Source organism: Nerophis lumbriciformis, linkage group LG05 (genome assembly GCF_033978685.3).
Source record: "Nerophis lumbriciformis linkage group LG05, RoL_Nlum_v2.1, whole genome shotgun sequence".
NCBI classification, from domain to species: Eukaryota; Metazoa; Chordata; class Actinopteri; order Syngnathiformes; family Syngnathidae; genus Nerophis; species Nerophis lumbriciformis.
Genome location: NC_084552.2, coordinates 17,267,075 through 17,286,007, shown reverse-complemented (window position 1 = coordinate 17,286,007; position 18,933 = coordinate 17,267,075). Strand labels below are relative to the sequence as shown.

Genomic DNA, 18,933 nt, shown 5'->3' with positions numbered 1-18,933 from the left:
TATTGAGGTAAACACATTTTGTTTTCTTTTTTAAACCTTACAAAAGCACGTTTTTAGTAAAACTCACAAAGACACATTAATACAGGCATTATTAGACATATTATATGTTTGGTTTAGAAGTTATCCTTAAAACAATTTTGTATTGCTTCAAACGCATCTCCGGATTCTAAGAACATTATTGTCATATTGAGTTAAAAACAAATTGTTGCGTTTGCAAACCTTACAAAAGCTCATGTTTCTAGTACAACTCACAAAAAGACATTAATGAGGTAACAGAACACAGAACAAATGTTTGAAAATCAGCTTTTATTCCAAAAGCAGTCAAATGTTTTGAACAATGCAATGGGCGAAAGCATACAATAAGTAACAGTTTTCACGGGACATAATGTGTAACCCTAACAGTAACAACCAAAAACAAAAATTACAAAACAACAAATACAATGCAATTGTAACGTCATTTAACATTTCCAACAAAAAAAAAACCAAGCGCTCCAGGTTTACTTCAAGTGTGTGTAAGGGTGGTGATAAAAATATACAGATATTTCAATTAAACATTAATACATTATTGGCTAATCATGAGTGCACAGCTACATACTGTATAGACTGAATGATTTAAACAAATAAATACAACAAAACCAAAATATGAACACAAATCGGGAAGCCTTTGTTTATTTACACATTTATAAACAGTGCTACAACTTTAGGAAAATACTGAAGTGTTTCACTGACAAACACAAACATGAATTGTAAGAACATGGGCATGCGTCGCCATAAAGAAAACAAAAATGACAAGAGTGTTTCTTAAGTTTCAGTCACGACTTTTGTGAGCGTGAGACTGGTGGTGTGTAGATTCATGTTTGTGCCAGTGTTTCATTTAAAATCTCCATATGAGACGACGACAAGCGTCTTCAAGCTTGACCAAGTTGTGACATTCCCCATTCTCGTCAAGTTTTCCTTTGTATCACATTCACATTTGGCATGTGTGTATTTGACATCCCAACATGCACCATCTTTGTTACCGTATCCAACATCCCGACTTTTGACCAAGTTACACCTTTTTTTGTGGGCAGAACAGTGTTTTGAAATTCTGACATTTCACTGTGGCAAAAACACCAGTCAGGCTTTTCTTCCCACGTTAACACGTTATGTGTTTGTGAAGTGTTGCACATCTTGACGTGGCAAAAAAAAAGTATCTTCAGTTTTGGTGTTACGACATTTACACGTGCATACTCGGAGGTCGCATGACTTCAGAATCGTTGAAAGCCAACGAGTCACTGATGACGTCCTTTCTCCGTCATAAATAAAAACACATGCATGTCTAAAAGTCTCATCTCCATGTTCGAAAACTTTGAAGAAAAAAACAAAGCGTGTTTTCACAAAATGCCAGCGAAAAGGGGCAGCACTGATTTTTGCCTTGACAGGAAGTACAACACCCGATTTTCGGATGAATCACAAATCTTACTTGTAACAATTGTTAATTGATTAAAAAAAAAATAATCAAAAAGAAGATTTAAAAAAAACAACCTGCCCAGCCACTTTAACAAATCATATTGTTGATGTAGATCAGGGATGTCAAAGTCAAGGCCCGCGGGCCAAGTCAATTAATTATCTATGGCCCCCGGGATGATATTTGATTAATATTAGAACCGGCCCGCAGGCCACAGCCGCGTGCTGCTGTTTTGCACGCACCAATACTCCATCAGTGTTGGCGCTAGGGACCCCATAAATTCATCAAAATGGGGTCCCACAGTAAATTTTTGGGGTCCCACTTTTTTGTAACCGTTTTGAAAACAAAGGATAAATGTATGCATTATCCTGTTATATCTCACATTCTATATTGTGTTTTGGAAACGTTACTTAGTTCATTAAAAAAATTGTACAAAAGAAAACACATTTTTATGCATATGTAAATGTGTTCAGTTGTGTACCCCGCCTTCCGCCCGAATGCAGCTGAGATAAGCTCCAGCACCCCCCGCGACCCCTAACGGGACAAGCGGTAGAAAATGGGTGGATGGATGGAACATTCATTCACTTTCTTCTTTCCTTCATGGATCTAAACGTAACTTTACCGCTGCCAGTATTTTTTTCTATATTTTTATTGTAATATTTTCAGAATGTGTTTGTTCTTTTTTTGGCCAAAGTAAGACCAAGAAAACAATCTGAAGTTGTCTTTATTTTTTAGTTTTAATGCCATGATTTTAATAGTCGGGCCCGCGTGTGCACAGATTTTGTACTCCATGCGACCCCTGAGCTAAAATTAGTTTGATACCCCTGATGTAGATGATCTATATCTGCTGTACAGATTTACTTTAGAAAAGAGAAGTGTTGGATACTTTTCCTGTTGCCTTATTTGCATACTTGCCAACCTTGAGACCTCCGAATTCGGGAGTTTGGGGGTAGGGGGGGGGGGTGTATATATTTTCAAGTATTTCATATATATATATATATATATACTGCTCAAAAAATTAAAGGAACACTTTGAAAACACATCAGATTTCAATGGTGAAAAAAAAATGTCGGATATCCATACTGATATGAACAGTTTAATGTCTCAGGAACAAAAGGATGCCACATCTTTTGATAGAAATAAAAGTTTTCAGCCTACAGAGGGCTCCGTATATAGACACCCCAAATATCAAAGTGAAAAAATTATGTGGCAGGCTCGTCCATTTTGCCTAAATTCAATTTCTGCAACTGAAAATTATTTTCAATATCTTGTGTGGCCCCCACGTGCTTGTATGCATGCTTGACAACGTCGCGGCATGCTCCTAATGAGACGACGGATGGTGTCTTGTGGGATGTCCTCCCAGATCTGTCTAAGGGCATCAGTGAGCTCCTGTAAAGTCTGAGGAGCAACCTGGCGGCGTCTGATGGATCGAAACATTATGTCCCAGAGGAGTTCTATCGGGTTTAGATCAGGTGATCGTGAGGGCCATTCAATTGTGTCAATTCCTTCATCCTCCAGATACTGTCTGCATACTCTTGCCACATGAGGCATTGTCGTGGACCAGGAGGAACCCAGGACCTACTGCATCAGCGTAGGGTCTGACCATGGGTGCAAGGAATTCATCCCGATACCTAATGGCAGTCAGACTGCCGTTCTCTTGCCTGTAGAGGTCTGTTCGTCCCTCCATGGAAATGCCTCCCCAGACCATCACTGACCCACCACCGAACGGGTCATGCTGAATGATGTTGCAGGCAGCATAGCGCTCTCCTTGGCTTCTCCAGACCCTTTCACGTCTATCACAGTTGCTCAGGGTAAACCTGCTCTCATCTGTGAAAAGCACAGGGCGCCAGTGGCGGACTTACCAATTCTGGTGTTCTATGGCAAATGCCAATCGAGCTCCACGGTTCTGAGCAGTGAGCACAGGGCACACTACAGGACGTCGTGCCCTGAGGCCACTCTCGTGAAGTCTGATGTCCAGCTCTCCTAGAGTAACTGCCTGTCTCCTGGAATCTCCTCCATGCTCTGGAGATTGTACTGGGAGACACATCAAATCTTCTTGCAACAGCACGCATGGATGTGCCATCCTGGAGGAGTAGGACAATCTGCGCAACTTCAGGAGGGTTAAGAAATCGCCTCATGCTCCCAGTCGTGATAATGACTCTAGCTAAAGCCAACACTTGTGCAAAAACAGTTAAAAAAGATCAAGAGGGAGGAACTTCAAATGGCCTCCACCTGCAAAACCAGTCCTGTTTTGGGGGCCATCTCGTTGTTGCCCCTCTAGTGCACCTGTTGTTAATTCCATCAACACCAATGCAGCTGAAACTGATAAACAACCCCCTCTGCCACGTACCTGACCAAAACCTTATCAGAAAAATGCAATTGAATTCATGCCATACCCTGATAAAAACTGTTCCTTTAATTTTTTTGAGCAGTGTATATATGAATAAATAATCCGTTCATGAATGAGTATATCCGTTCGGCCACCGTGTTCAATGGAAATGTCTGATCTACAAAATGTGCAGGCAGCATACCCCTTCCCCTTTGAGCTGTCCTGGATGAACTGGAATTATTTTTTCCAATCTTTTTGGAAATTGCAAGCGTACTTCTTCTTCTTACTCGTCGTCGCCATGTCTCTTCTTCGTTCTTCTGCTTCGTCTCTGTTATGTTTTTTGGACATTACTACTTGCCGTAGTTTTGATGCAATGCATGATGGGAATCTGGATGTTGTGTGTCAGTGTATTAACGTGCCGGCTGGAATAAACGCACGCTGAGAAATAGCTCCGTGCCTGCCTACTTTATGGGTTATAGATAAACCTATGGATAACGGAGACATATATAATAGTCTCCTTTTCAGGTGAGAGAGGACGCTAAAGGCAGTGCCTTTAAGGCAGGCCCCCAATATTGTTCTTCGGGTGGAAATCGGGAGAAATTCGGGAGAATGGTTGCCCCGGGAGATTTTCGGGAGGGGCAATGAAATTCGGGAGACTCCCGGGAAAATCGGGAGGGTTGGCAAGTATGTTTATGTGTATTTGACTTTATTAAATGTTTGGGTAGAATTTTATTCAACAACACCAGTTTTTTTAAAGTATCATTGATCAGAGCTGTTCTCTATTTTATGAAGGAATGTAGTTAATCGTAGAACTGGCACGTAATTTTACTAAAAAGTATTGGTTTCATATTGAGAATCGTTTTGAATCGGGAATTGTTTTGGAATCGAGAATCAATTCTAAATCGAATCGTTACCCCCAACTGGGTGAGTTTCTGAATAATACGTAATAATATGCTACTTAGCCATGTTAAAAGCACACAAATCAGGAACAAAAAGAAATCCAAGCGAGTCCAACTCTCTTTTCCTACTCTACTTGGATTTTCTGGCCCACATTACAATTGTCTCAAGGACATGTCAGTGTGACTAGTCGACGTCAGGAAATAAACGCCACTGTGCCTCTTAAGGCCGACTGGTCTGTGCAAGCCCTGGTGCAAACACATCACACAATGACTTAACAGGTCAGAATGGAAACGTTGCACAGTCTCTTTAATTGGCATATATTTGATTGACTTTTACCAAAATGGTCTGGTTCGATTTGTCCCGAAAAAACGTGAATGTTGGAATCATTGGGTCAAACAAGTAACGATAGAAGACGGTTAACCGTGTTTTGTCCCTAGACTCTCTGGCACACCAGAGCAAGTGATCCGTACCACGCCGCTGAACGGCATTCAGTCGTACGGCAAACACAAGAATTCCTCTACAGTGGAATGGCAAAAACACAACTATGTTATCAGCATGAAGATCATTTCATATCAAAACATGTTACAATCTGCGTGTAGTGCATCGGGATCCATACTTGTCGCGGTGTAGGTGTGCAGTGGAGTCATCCGTCCTGCTCTTGACGTCCTCATGGAGGCCTCAAGTCCAGGAGCTGAGTTCGTAAAATCCGCTTAACCAAGACAAAAAAAAAAAAAAATCCTTCAGCAGTATTTTTTCCTTCGTCTTAAGAAGTGATCATCAAATGTGTTTTATAACATTGTATCTGCTTCTTAACATTTTAGTTCAATGTGTTGTGATTATAAGAAAGGTTAACTGGATCACACTTCAAACAATCACAAGTCTAACTGTACCTGAGATTTAAAAAAATATGCTATCTCTTAAAGTTAAACAAAGTGTGAGTTAATAACAGTACTATACTTAAATAGTATTTCTATAGGTTGGACAAAACTCTGATTTTTGTGCAAAACACATCATTAGGGATGGGTACAGAATTTGGTTCTTTTGTAGGTACTACTGGGTACCAATTACCGTAAAATCAAACGGTACCACATTTCGATACACTTGTCGGGCAATCGAGCACTCAAGAACTCATAGCGGACTCAACCGGGCTCCCTCTAGGTATTGTTGCCATTTTTCCATGTCAAAAAATTTAAGGAAGCATGCCCGATAGAATGCGCTTTAGCTCAATGCTAATTTACAGAGGTTATGCCATAAAAATGCTACTCATTAGCATTAGTGATTTTACATGGCAAATTCAACACCTCCAAATTTGGTAATTAAAACTACATGTTACATTCAAACAGCTGGTGTGTAAGAAGTACAATACTTACAGTATAAACACTTTGTAGGCTCAACCGAAGACAAACCGAATTGAATGCATACTTGCTGTGATATATCCACTCAGAAAGAGAAACTTATCTGAAGTTTTGCTGGCTTTATTTACAAGGTCCTGACAATTTCAATGCTCTCATTTGTAGTCTGTACACTATTGCCACCCAGTGTCCTGGAATTACAACTGCATGCAAAGTCTACAATGTAATACTTACAAATGAGACTCTGGAAGAAAAGAAGACATAACTGGACAACACAGTGTGAAATGTTACCGTATTTTCCGGACCATAGGGCGCACCGGGTAATAAGGCGCACTGCCGATGAATGGTCTATTTTTGATCTGTTTTCATATATAAGGCGCACTGGATTATAGGGCGCATTAAAGGAGCCATGTTAATTTCTATTTTATTTTATATCATTTCAATGTTATTATTAATTTACCGTGTTTTCTGGACCATAGGGCGCACCGGATTATAAGGCACACTGCCGATGAGCGGGTCTATTCAGGTCTATTTTCATACAAAAGGCGCACCGGATTATAAGGCGCATTGTAGTGGTCATATTATGATTTTTTCTAAATTAAAAACACTTCCTCGTGGTCTACATAACATGTAATGGTGGTTCTTTGGTCAAAATGTTGCATAGATTATGTTTTACAGATCATCTTCAAGCCGCTTTCTGACAGTCGCTTCCGGATGCGTCTTATTTACGTGGCTCACCTTCGGCAGCGTCTTCTCCCCGTCATCTTTGTTGTAGCGGTGTAGCGTGCAAGGACGGGAGTAGAAGAAGTGTCAAAAGATGGAGCTAACTGTTTTAATGACATTCCGACTTTACTTAAATCAATAATGGAGCAGCATCTCCTCATTTGGAAACAACTCCGTAAGTGTGTCCCGTGAAAAACCGTCCGACGATAACTCTAATGACTAAAGTTCCTTGGGTGAATAATGTAAACTTACTACACCGGTATGTTTTAGCGCTTTAATTCCGAGTTTACTGACAGATATTAGTAAGAACCTTACACTACTTTGTATTAGAAATGGCAACAGCGGAGGATGAATGTCCCATAAAAAGAAGATAGAGAAAAATAAGAAGTTTATCGACGACGGACTACTACTACAAAGGCGGATGCGCGCAATTTTTCAGGATTTACGCTGATCCCAAATACAGATCAGCAGGTACCAGAAGGTAGGACAAGTTGCTTTTGCATAATATTGCGAAACAAAACGCCAGATAATATGTCTTACCTTATATACACACCATAATAATACTTGTATGTTGAAGCACATCAAGCGGTGCGGCTTCATAGCTTACCAAAGTTGTACTAAAACATTTTGATAGATTTTTGAGCGCCGTGTGTAATGTTCTATATTTTCAATGGAACATATAAAATGTTGGTGTTGTTTACTTGCCATCATATTGCAGTCTACACTTATCCCTTATGTTTGACTGCCATCTACTGGTCACACTTATCATTACACCATGTACCAAATAAAATTGCTTTGAGGACCGTAAGCAAAACCAGAATTATTCCGTACATTACTGTCGAGTTTTGAGGAAAAAAAGGATTTTAAGTGCGCCTTATAGTCCGCAAAATACGGTACATATAAACACATTTAGTACCGCACGAACACACAGAAGAAAACACAGAAAATTGGTACTGTTGGAGTACTGGTATCGATTGACAGGTACCGGGAATCGGTGCTGTATCAGTTCAATTGCGAAAGGTACCCATCCCTATGGGTCAAAGAACAGTCTGGGCCGCGATAAAAATGTGTTTGTCGCTAAAAGTACTTCAGATATCAACATGGACTAAACATTATATCTCCGTTGTCAATTTCAACCAAATTCCGTAATTTTGGGGGAAAAAATTGACTGCTTACCTGTTCAAAATAAAGTGCTGTTTCCTCTTTAGGTAAAGAAACTAGAAAGACAGATATCATGAGTAAACATTGGAACCTACAGCCCCCAGAGTCTACTACGTACAATTCTACAAATTCTAGCACTAACTCGACACAAAGTCCAAGCAGGAACATCAAATCCATTTTATGTATTGGTACTTCATCTCGCCCCTTAACACACTGATGCTAGTGCTACCACAAAACATTCCTAGCTTAATAGCTTCATATTACTACAACACAACAAACAAGACACACAGCACAAGTAAGCGAGAGCTATTGGATTTCTACCACCCACTAACTAAACCACGCACAATGTCTCACGCATAGTACGCTTTCTTGCTCGTGGGCAGTTGTGGTTGTCGCACGGAGAGGGTGGGGGGCACCCTGATGGAGTAACAATGTACGCATCACAATTCAGAAGACAAATGCTAAAATGCCGTAACTTGACAACAGTGCACACAAATGTGTCACTAGCACAGTGGTTCTTAACCTTGTTGGAGGTACCGAACCCCACCAGTTTCATATGCGCATTCAGCGAACCCTTCTTCAGTGAAAAATAAAATGTTTTGCTTTTTTTCAAATTCAAGAAAAAGTCATGTTTTTTTACTGGTGCACAAAATGAACCGTGCATGAACATCACCTTGTTCAAAGAACAAAACCAACACAGTGCATGAACTCACAACAAATTACACACCTTACACACATTACCATGAATTGATTAACGTGGACCTCGACTTAAAGGCCTACTGAAACCCACTACTACCGACCACGCAGTCTGATAGTTTATACATCAATGATGAAATCTTAACATTGCAACACATGCCAATACGGCCGGGTTAGCTTACTAAAGTGCAATTTTAAATTTTGCGCGAAATATCCTGCTGAAAACGTCTCGGTATGATGACGTCAGCGCGTGACGTCACGGATTGTAGAGGACATTTTGGGACAGCATGGTGGCCAGCTATTAAGTCGTCTGTTTTCATCGCAAAATTCCACAGTATTTTGGACATCTGTGTTGGTGAATCTTTTGCAATTTGTACAATGAACAATGGAGACAGCAAAGAAGAAAGCTGTAGGTGGGAAGCAGTGTATTGCGGCAAGTGTTGTGCCGGATAACGCACCCCCGCTGACTGTTGTGCCGGATAACACAGCCGGTGTTTCATTGTTTACATTCCCGGAAGATGACAGTCAAGCTTTACCATTGGTCTGTGGAGAACTGGGACAACAGAGACTCTAACCAGGAGGACTTTGAGTTGGATACGCATACACGGTACCGTGAGTACGCATGCAGCTGCGGCTTCCAAACATTTGATCGCTTGCCCGTACGTGCGTGCCGCTATGTGCATGTCACGTACGTAACTTTGGGGACTTTGGGGAAATATATATGCTGTATGAACTTTGGGGAGGTGAACGGTACTTTGGGCTGTGGGATTGAGTGTGTTGTGCAGGTGTTTGAGTTGTATTGGCGGGTTGTATGAACGGGAGGGGGGAGGTGTTTGTTATGCGGGATTAATTTGTGGCATATTAAATATAAGCCTGGTTGTGTTGTGGCTAATATGTCTTGTGTTTATTTACTGTTTTAGTCATTCCCAGCTGAATATCAGGTCCCACCCGCCTCTCACAGCATCTTCCCTATCTGAATCGCTCCCACTGCCCTCTAGTCCTTCACTCTCACTTTCCTCATCCACAAATCTTTCATCCTCGCTCAAATTAATGGGGAAATCGTCGCTTTCTCGGTCGAATCGCTCTCGCTGCTGGTGGCCATGATTGTAAACAATGTGCATATGTGAGGAGCTCCACAACCTGTTACGTCACGCGCATATCGTCTGCTACTTCCGGTAGAGGCAAGGCTTTTTTATCAGCAACCAAAAGTTGCGAACTTTATCGTCGATGTTCTCTACTAAATCCTTTCAGCAAAAATATGGCAATATCGCGAAATGATCAAGTATGACACATAGAATGGACCTGCTATCCCCGTTTGAATAAGAAAATCGCATTTCAGTAGGCCTTTAAACAAGTTGAAAAACGTATTCGGGTGTTACCATTTAATGGTCAATTGTACGGAATATGTACTGTACTGTGTAAACTGTACTGTTTCAATTGATCAATCAAACAACCTGCAAATCAGATGGAAAATTAGAGGGAACATTGTTTGGGCGTATCCATAATACGCTGATAGGGAGAAGTTTTTATTTACACGATAAGTCGGATGTGTCTTTACCTCCGTGGCGGAGGCTCCGCCAAACACCTGAGGCCGACTCACCGAACCCCTAGGGTTCGATCAAACCCAGGTTAAGAACCACTGCACTAGCACCTTGCATAATGTTTGTCTGATCTTGAATGGGATTGTGCGGAAAATTTTAATTTCCTCGGGGATTAATAAAGTATTTCTGATTCTGATTGTATTTATATATCACACCTGTATTTGAAATTGTAACTTTAATCCTGCTGTGTCATTTTAATTGTGGACGCTAAACGTGCCTTAAAAAGGACCATAGATGGAAATGAGCATGGTGCTTGATTTGGAGCAGCCACCGTTTTAATTGTCCTTTAAACAAAATAAACAAACTGCAAAATAATTTGACGTAAACCAGATGCTATCGTAAAAATAGCACATAACCACAAGCATCATAGCTACTGACTAGCGTGACAATAGACAATGTAGACACTTGTATTTGTATATTGCGCCTGCATTTTAAATTGTAACTTTAATCTTATGTATTTTTAATCTCGTTGTGTCATTTTGATTGTGGATGCTAAACGTGCCTAAAGAGGACCACAGATGGAAATTAGCATGGTGCTAAATTTGGAGTAACCATCTTTTTAATTGTCCTTTAAACAAAATAAACAAACTGCATAATAATTTGACGTAAACCAGGTGTTATCGTAAACAAGCATCATAGCTAATGACAGGTGTGGAAATAGACAATGTGGTTTATTACATTCAGCAATAACTATTTAACAACAACTGAATTACATCCGAAAAAAATTCTGACTTTAGAGATACCCAGTGTTCACTTAATAACGTAGCAAATTTAAATCTAGCTAAGGTTCAACTCATCAGCAGAAGATGTAAGATAAAGACAGATAGCTTTAAAATATGTAAAAAAAAAAATGTTACTTTAAATGATAACTAATAATAGCTTTCTTACCAGCTTGCCCGCACGGCTTCAATGTCGCTGACGAGGTTTTGCGCTAAACAAATCCCGAAGATCTGCAAGATTTGACACAACTCTGTAAACACATTGACTACTACAATAAATGGAACCTTCTAGCCAGATATACTTACCTGGAGTAACGCCACTCCGATGAATATCCCGGCCACCAAGGTGAGGTTGTCCTGGAGCCACTTCTCAAACTGCGGCACACAGCCTTTCACGTTGATGTAGTCTTTCTGCTCGGAGTCCTGCGGAGTTGCTTCATTGTAACTTAGTTGGCAGGATTACACAAAAACTGTTGCTGCTTGCCGTATTACAAGATGACGTTTAACTGAAAGTTTGCAGACAATTACACTGAAAAGGTAAATGAGAATGCTTGCTGTCTTGAATGAGAAGATCTGGATGGTTGATTCTACCCCAAATGTGTCAAAAATTACAGTGACAAAGAAAGAGTGATGAAAAGCCAATTACTCTTTTATGTTGGAGTAGTTACCAGTGTGTGAGACAGACTACTTGCTGCTAGTCGCTAGGAAACACTATCAGGTTATCAGGTAGCTACTGGGATTGCGTGGAAATTGGAATACATTATTACTAGGGCTGTCAAAGTTAACACGATAATAACGCGTTAACTATAAATTTCAATAACGGCGCAAATTTTTTAAACGGGCAATTAACGCCAAAACTTCCTTTTTGACCCTCGGCCCGTGCAGTAGCGGGCGGAACTTGGCTGCAGTTCACTTGCTACTGATGAGCCACAAGTGAGCAGAAATGGACAGAAGAAAGTCTACCTTGTGGAAATATCTCCCGACAAGAAAGGACTATTTTTTGCCGTGAGAAGAGACGAAACGCCTGCTGCGCGTGTCATTCAGAGGTGGGTGGTGCTTCACTTCCGTGTTCAGATTATGGTTAAGGTGCAGTGATACCATGACATTTAGATTACGGTTAACGTGCAGTGATAACATAACATTTAGATTACGGTTAAGGTGCAGTGATAACATAACATTTAGATTACGGTTCAGGTGCGGTGATAACATAGCATTTAGATTACGGTTCAGGTGCGGTGATAACATAGCATTTAGATTACGGTTAAGGTGCAGTGATAACATAACATTTAGATTACGGTTAGGTGCGGTGATAACATAACATTTAGATTACGGTTAAGGTGCAGTGATAACATAACATTAGATTACGGTATTTTGGTATACAGGTGTAGAGAATTGCACTACTTAAAGGGCAAATGCTCCTCCTTTTTAACTTGGGGGCCGCATTGGGCTAAAATAGTTTGTCCGGAAGCATGTAACACATATATATATATATACATATACATATACATATATACATACATATATATATATACATACACATATATATACATACATATATATATATACATACATATATATATACATACACACATACACATACATATATATATATATATATATATATATATATATATATATATATATATATATATATATAAATATATTATAATATAATGGATATATAATTAATATAATTGGATATTAAGAGTATGTGAAAGTTCGACTCCTACCTTCTTTACTTCCGTGACGACCTCTTTAAAGTTTTGTAATCAATCAGAAATATCAAGCAGCTAAAATGTGCCAAACATGAAAAAGTGTGGAGAGAGTGTTTTGCATTTTTCCCATCATGCATTGTGATGGATTTATATGGGTGTAATTTTGAATTTTTTTATGGTGTGTGGACGTTTTTTTTTTATAAAACCACAAGGTTCAGTGAGCAGGTTTTGTTATGTTTGACCAAGTGTGTACTTTTTGTGTTGGTTGCATTTTTTTTTTTTTGCGCCATTTATAGGGAAGGTTGTTAGTATTGGGTCACATAAGTGAATGCTGTGCTATAGTCCACAATTTTGTTATTCTTAATGAGCAATGACAATAAAATGACAATGACAATAAAAAAACCACGTCAGTCACAATTCATGGTCATTGTCTTGCTTTACTCACATTGTCCACAACATGGTGGCAAATTTGCAGTACACATATTGTCAGATATATAATATTAATTCGGCAACACCCCTGCGGGCCAGATTCGTTATTAAACTCATGGCGTCTTGCGGGCCAAACTGAAGACACCGGGCTTTACAGAATATTTATTTTTTATGCATTTTTATTTCTTTGCATATCATATGGCAAACTGAAATCCATTGATTTCAGACAAATGCCAAATGTTGTAAAATACCGTATGTAGTGATTTTATTCCTCAATCAATCATCGAATGTAATAGCGTAGAAAATATTAAAATGAAAAATAACGGCACAGTTACTGAGCAACTAATTACTCTTACAATGAGGTACTAACTCAATTACTTTTTGGCAGAGTAATTTGTAATTGTAACTAATTACTTTAAGGAGAAAGTAAGGATTGATTGACCGAATAGCAATTTTGCCCCAAAATGCGTTAAACCTCAGACACATTGCTGAAGAAAGGTAGTTTGTTGTACAAACCCCAAAACCAGTGAAGTTGGCACGTTGTGTAAATGGTAAAAAAAAAATACAGAATACAATGATTTGCAAATCCTTTTCAACCTGCAAAGACAAGATACTTAACGTTCAACCTGGAAAACGTTATTTTTTGCAAATATTGGCTCATTTGGAAATTGATGCCTGCCACATGTTTCAAAAAAGCTGGCTCAAGTGGCAAAAAAGACTGAGAAAGTTGAGGAATGCTCATCAAACTTATTTGGAACAGGCTAATTGGTAACAGGTGGGTGCCATGATTGGGTATAAAAACAGCTTCCATGAAATGCTCAGTCATTCACAAACAAGGATGGTGCGAGGGTCACAACATTGTGAACAAATGCGTGAGCAAATTGTCAAACAGTTTAAGAACAACATTTCTCAACAAGCTATTGCAAGGAATTTAGGGATTTCACCATCTACGGTCCGTAATATCATCAAATTTCAGAGAATCTGGAGAATTCACTGCACGTATGCGATGATATTCCAGACCTACGATTCCCCAGGCAGTACTGCATCAAAAAGCGACATCAGTGTGTAAAGGATATCACAACATGGGCTCAGGAACATTTCAGAAAACCACTGTCAGTAACCACAGTTCGTTGCTACATCTGTAAGTGCAAGTTAAAACTCCCCTATGCAAAGCGAAAGCCAAGCCATTTATCAACAACACCCAGAAACAACGCCAGCTTCGCTGGGCCTGAGCTCATCTAAGATGGACTGATGCAAAGTGGAAAAGTGTTCTGTGGTCTGACAAGTCCACATTTCAAATTGTTTTTGGAAACTGTGGACGTCGCGTCCTCCGGAACAAAGAGGAAAAGAACCATCCGGATTGTTATAGGTGCAAAGTTCAAAAGCCAGCATCTGTGATGGTATGGGGGTGTATTAGTGCCCAATGCATGGGTAACTTACACATCTGTGAAGGCACCATTAATGCTGAGAGGTACATACGGGTTTTGGAGCAACATATGTTGCCATCCAAGCAACGTTATCATGGTTATGATGCTTATTTCAGCAAGACAATGCCAAGCCACATGTTACAACAGCATGGCTTCGTCATAAAAGAGTGCAGGTACTAGACTGGCCTGCCTGTAGTCCAGACCTGTCTCCCATTGAAAATGTGTGGCACAATATGAAACCTGAAATACGACAACAGAGACCCCGGACTGTTGAACAACTTAAGCTGTACATCAAGCAAGAATGGGAAAGAATTCCACCTGAAAATCTTCAAAAATTGGTCTGCTCAATTCCCAAACGTATACTAAGTGTTGTTAAAAGGAAAGGCCATGTAACACACTGGTAAAAATGACCCTGTGACAACTTTTTTGCAATGTGTTGCTGCCATTAAATTCTAAGTTAATGATTTGTAAAAAAAAATTAAGTTTCTCAGTTTGAACATTAAATATCTTGTTAGTCTATCCATCCATCCATTTTTTACTGTTTGTCCCTATCTATTCAATTGAATATAATTTGAAAAGGATTTGCAAACCATTGTATTCTGTTTTTATTTACGAATTACACAACGTGCCAATTTCACTGATTTTGGGTTTTGTATTATGACAGAATAGTCTCAACTGTGTTATGTTTTGCTGCCCGCTACTTATATCACAACTTGTCATGATTACGTTTGATCCAAAATCTGCGGGGTAAACAGACGGAGAAAGCAAAAACGCAATATTGCGCTGAAACACTAAAGAAAAGTATATGTTGTTCACTGGGAAGTATGCGATCCTCTTGAGAGATTTTCATGCATTTCAGGTCAAAACTGACAGAGGGAGAAGGCATAAGTGAAAGATGACAGGAGAAATGTTGGTGTTATTCTAGAACAGTCAGGGCAAACCAAATGTATCCCTTTTTGGGGTCACAGTAGGATCATCACATACTGTACAATAGAAAAAACATAAATATGCGGTTCAGATAAAGTGCTGCTTATACACAATTATAGGTTAGTTACCGGTTCTGCTCGGATGTCGTATCCACACTGAGTGTTTATTACGTCCTCCTGAACAAAAACAAACGTCAATCTAACTACAATGTCAATACTAAGACTATTTCCTATTGTTTTCTTACTAAAAAAAGGTTTCAATGAATATTTACATTTTAATTTTATATATGATTTTTTTTTACCGCTGGGTCCTTGGTGCAGCAGGAAAACGGAACACCACACTTTTCCCGACTGGGGTTCGTATCGGTGCAGTTGAAGTAAATGTTGAGGTTCCAGTCGTCCGCGCCAAAGGCGCCGCAGCACTCCCACTGAGGAAAAAAAAACATGTAAATAATTAACGTCATTTATTTTAAATTGCGTAACATGCAGATGCAAGAATAAAACACTTTCGGGTACCTCAATAATACAATGATTTCTTTAGGATTTTTCTGCAACTAACAAATTCCAGACGAAGGATGGGTACCCGTCACATTTGAACTGATATAGTACTGATTACCAGTACTTGGAAATCCATCCATCCATCCATCCATTTTCTACCGCTTATTCCCTTTGGGGTCGCGGGGGGCGCTGGAGCCTATCTCAGCTACAATCGGGCGGAAGGCGGGGTACACCCTGGACAAGTCGCCACCTCATCGCAGGGACTACTTGGAAATTGATGTTACCAATTTTCAATATTTTTTTTTGTGTCTTCATGTGGTGCTAAATGTACATTTGTTTAATAATAAAATCTCAATTCTACACTGAGCTGATAATTCTGTCTGTTGGATCTTGTTTTGTTACACGTCTGAGTCTCATTTGCTTGCATGCTTTTATTTCAGTTTGTTGTAGTCAGGAAGCACTATCGTCTATTGGCATGAAGTTGAATGGGCCAGTCATTGAACCCTACAAAGTGTTTGCTGTTAGAATAATTATGTATATATTATCACACTAACTTTATGCTTAAGGGCCGTTGCTATAAATTATTGTCAATTGTGCTGAAGTTGTATTTTTGTATCTGTGCAAGCTGGCAGTCTTTTGGACTGCCAGCCGACTTTATCAGTGTTGTGTCCAGACTCGGCCTGCTGATTGCCAAGGCCGAACACCGTGACGCAGACAGAGCAGAGACAAGGCGAAATGACCTGCGTCAACTAATTTTTATTTATTCTATAATCATATATTGTGTCTAACTGGAGTTGTCGAGATTACCCTCTTCCCTCAGCGACAGCTTCAGTGATGTAACAGAGCCTTCCAAATAAATAGAGGAGGTGCGCGGGAGAACGTAGTTTGGATCTGTAACTAGAATACAGCCCAAAACACGTGTCTCCTCGAGCTAAATTGAACTCTGTCTCTGCATGATTCCTTGCTTCTTGTCTGATTATTAGATGTCAATGTTTGAACCTGACATTGCGCTGTAAGTATTGTACTTATTCAGCACCAGATGTTTGATTGCAACGTGCATCTCTGGTCACTTTAAAAAATGTGAATGTTGAAGGTCCATTAAGAATCGTTACAAGTAAGAATCGCGATTCATTTGAAAATCAAATTTTTTTACACCCCTCTAGTTTATCCAAATGTGCATTAATCTTGGACATTTTTAAAAGTGAAACCATATTTTAGAGCTTTTTCTATCAGGCATGCTTGCTCTGTTAAGATGGAAAATTTCAACATTACCGAGAGATGTTCTGCCTGCCTGTGCTTGAGCCGGTGCTGAGTTTGTCTATTTTAACGTACAATAAAATGGTATCGAAATTCCGCTTCCGGAATTCGGTCAGTGCCTGTAGAGGTACCTAATTCACGATCCCTATTCCTCACAACTGCTTTCTGCTAGGAATCAGTGTTAATTTCATTGACTGCAAATGTTCATCTTATTTGCACGTTGACGAAAACAATGACAAAATTAATTGACAATTTAGTCGACGAATAAAAACGAGACCAACATAATTGACAAGAGACAAAATACAATCATACTGTATTTAATTTTGTCTCTAGGCAGGTGGGGCAAGTTAGAAATCCATCCAATCACAGTAACATGAAGGGGAGGGCGGGTGGTACATCACAGTGGAGATCCAATCAGAACTACAACTACTAAAACACGGTGTTTGGATTTTTTCACTGGGAATCAACACTACTAATGATGACCACAACAAAACTCCTGACGGTTAGAATTACCCTTTAGAATTAAAATAGTGGTTCTTAACCTTGTTGGAGGTACCGAACCCCACCAGTTTCATATGCGCATTCACTGAACCCTTCTTTAGTGAAAAATTAAATGTTTTTTCAATTCAAGAAAAAGTTATATGTTTTTTTACAGATGCACAAAATTAACTGTGCATGAACATCACCTTGTTCAAAGAACAAAACCAACACAGTGCATGAACTCACAACAAATTAGACACTTTACACACATTATCATGAATTGATTAACGTGGACCCCGACTTAAACAAGTTGAAAAACGTATTCGGGTGTTACCATTTAGTGGTCAATTGTACGGAATATGTACTGTACTGTGTAAACTGTACTGTTTCATATAATGTATTCTCTTCCTTTGCAATCTACTAGTAAAAGTTTCAATCGATCAATCAAACAACCTGCAAATCAGATGGAAAATTAGAGGGAACATTGTTTGGGGGGTATCCATAATACGCCAATAGGGAGAAGTTTTTATTTACACGATAAGTCGGATGTGTCTTTACCTCGTGGCGGAGGCTCCACCGAACCCCTGAGGCCGACTCACCGAACCCCTAGGGTTCGATCGAACCCAGGTTAAGAACCACTGAATTAAAATGATCGAAAAACTGAGATTGATAACTGCTTTTTGATAAGCTCACGGACTGACTGATGCATGAAAACAAGAGACTTTGCCCGTTAAAAACAACATACCCCAATCCTAACTTACATTAGGCCTGGGCGATATATCGATATATTTGAGATTTTTTTCTTCTCTTGCTACGGCATACTTTTTGCCCCTCAGTAGCTTCCGTAACTTGCGTCGTTCCATTACTTCCTTAGCGGCACATGTGACACAACATGGCTAATGCTACCGCTAACGAGAGCGAGACGCTTGTTCCCAAGAAAAGAAGTGTTGTCAGTACTTTGGCTTTGCGGCAACAGGCGTGGAACAAATAACCGCACGCTGCAAAGCGTTTCAAAAAGGCATCCGCACAACAAAATTATTGCAGCATCTGAAACCGAAGCCTCCAGCCATGTTGGGGAAAAAACATCTCTTTATGAGGCGAATAAGACGCAACAACAAACCACACTATGGGATAAAAATCACCTTACTATGGTGGAATCATTTACAGCAGGTATGTATGACGATGACATGTATGATGATACCAAGAAACACAATGACAAAATTGCTCTGCACACCGCCAAGATGTGTGAATGAAAAAGGCCGCGTTTACTTTA

General features: G+C 39.7%; 1 protein-coding gene across 3 annotated transcripts in view; it reads right to left on the bottom strand.

Annotated features, from left to right (window-relative positions):
* Window positions 1-289: 289 nt before the first annotated feature.
* LOC133606832 (tetraspanin-5-like) overlaps window positions 290-18,933 on the bottom strand; it is a 39,717-nt gene continuing 21,073 nt past the window's right edge. Inside the window, exons 5-11 of one of the 3 annotated variants that reach the window (XM_061961194.2) lie at window positions 15,728-15,853; window positions 15,555-15,602; window positions 11,235-11,351; window positions 11,098-11,159; window positions 8,257-8,329; window positions 7,928-7,968; window positions 290-5,385 (exon numbers count right to left, since the gene is read on the bottom strand). In XM_061961194.2, the coding sequence (XP_061817178.1) occupies window positions 8,263-8,329; window positions 11,098-11,159; window positions 11,235-11,351; window positions 15,555-15,602; window positions 15,728-15,853 (420 nt within the window). In that variant the 3' untranslated portion in view covers window positions 290-5,385; window positions 7,928-7,968; window positions 8,257-8,262. The remainder of the gene's footprint in view (window positions 5,386-7,927; window positions 7,969-8,256; window positions 8,330-11,097; window positions 11,160-11,234; window positions 11,352-15,554; window positions 15,603-15,727; window positions 15,854-18,933) is intronic. The other 2 variants (XM_061961196.2, XM_061961195.2) reach the window with 2 other exon arrangements.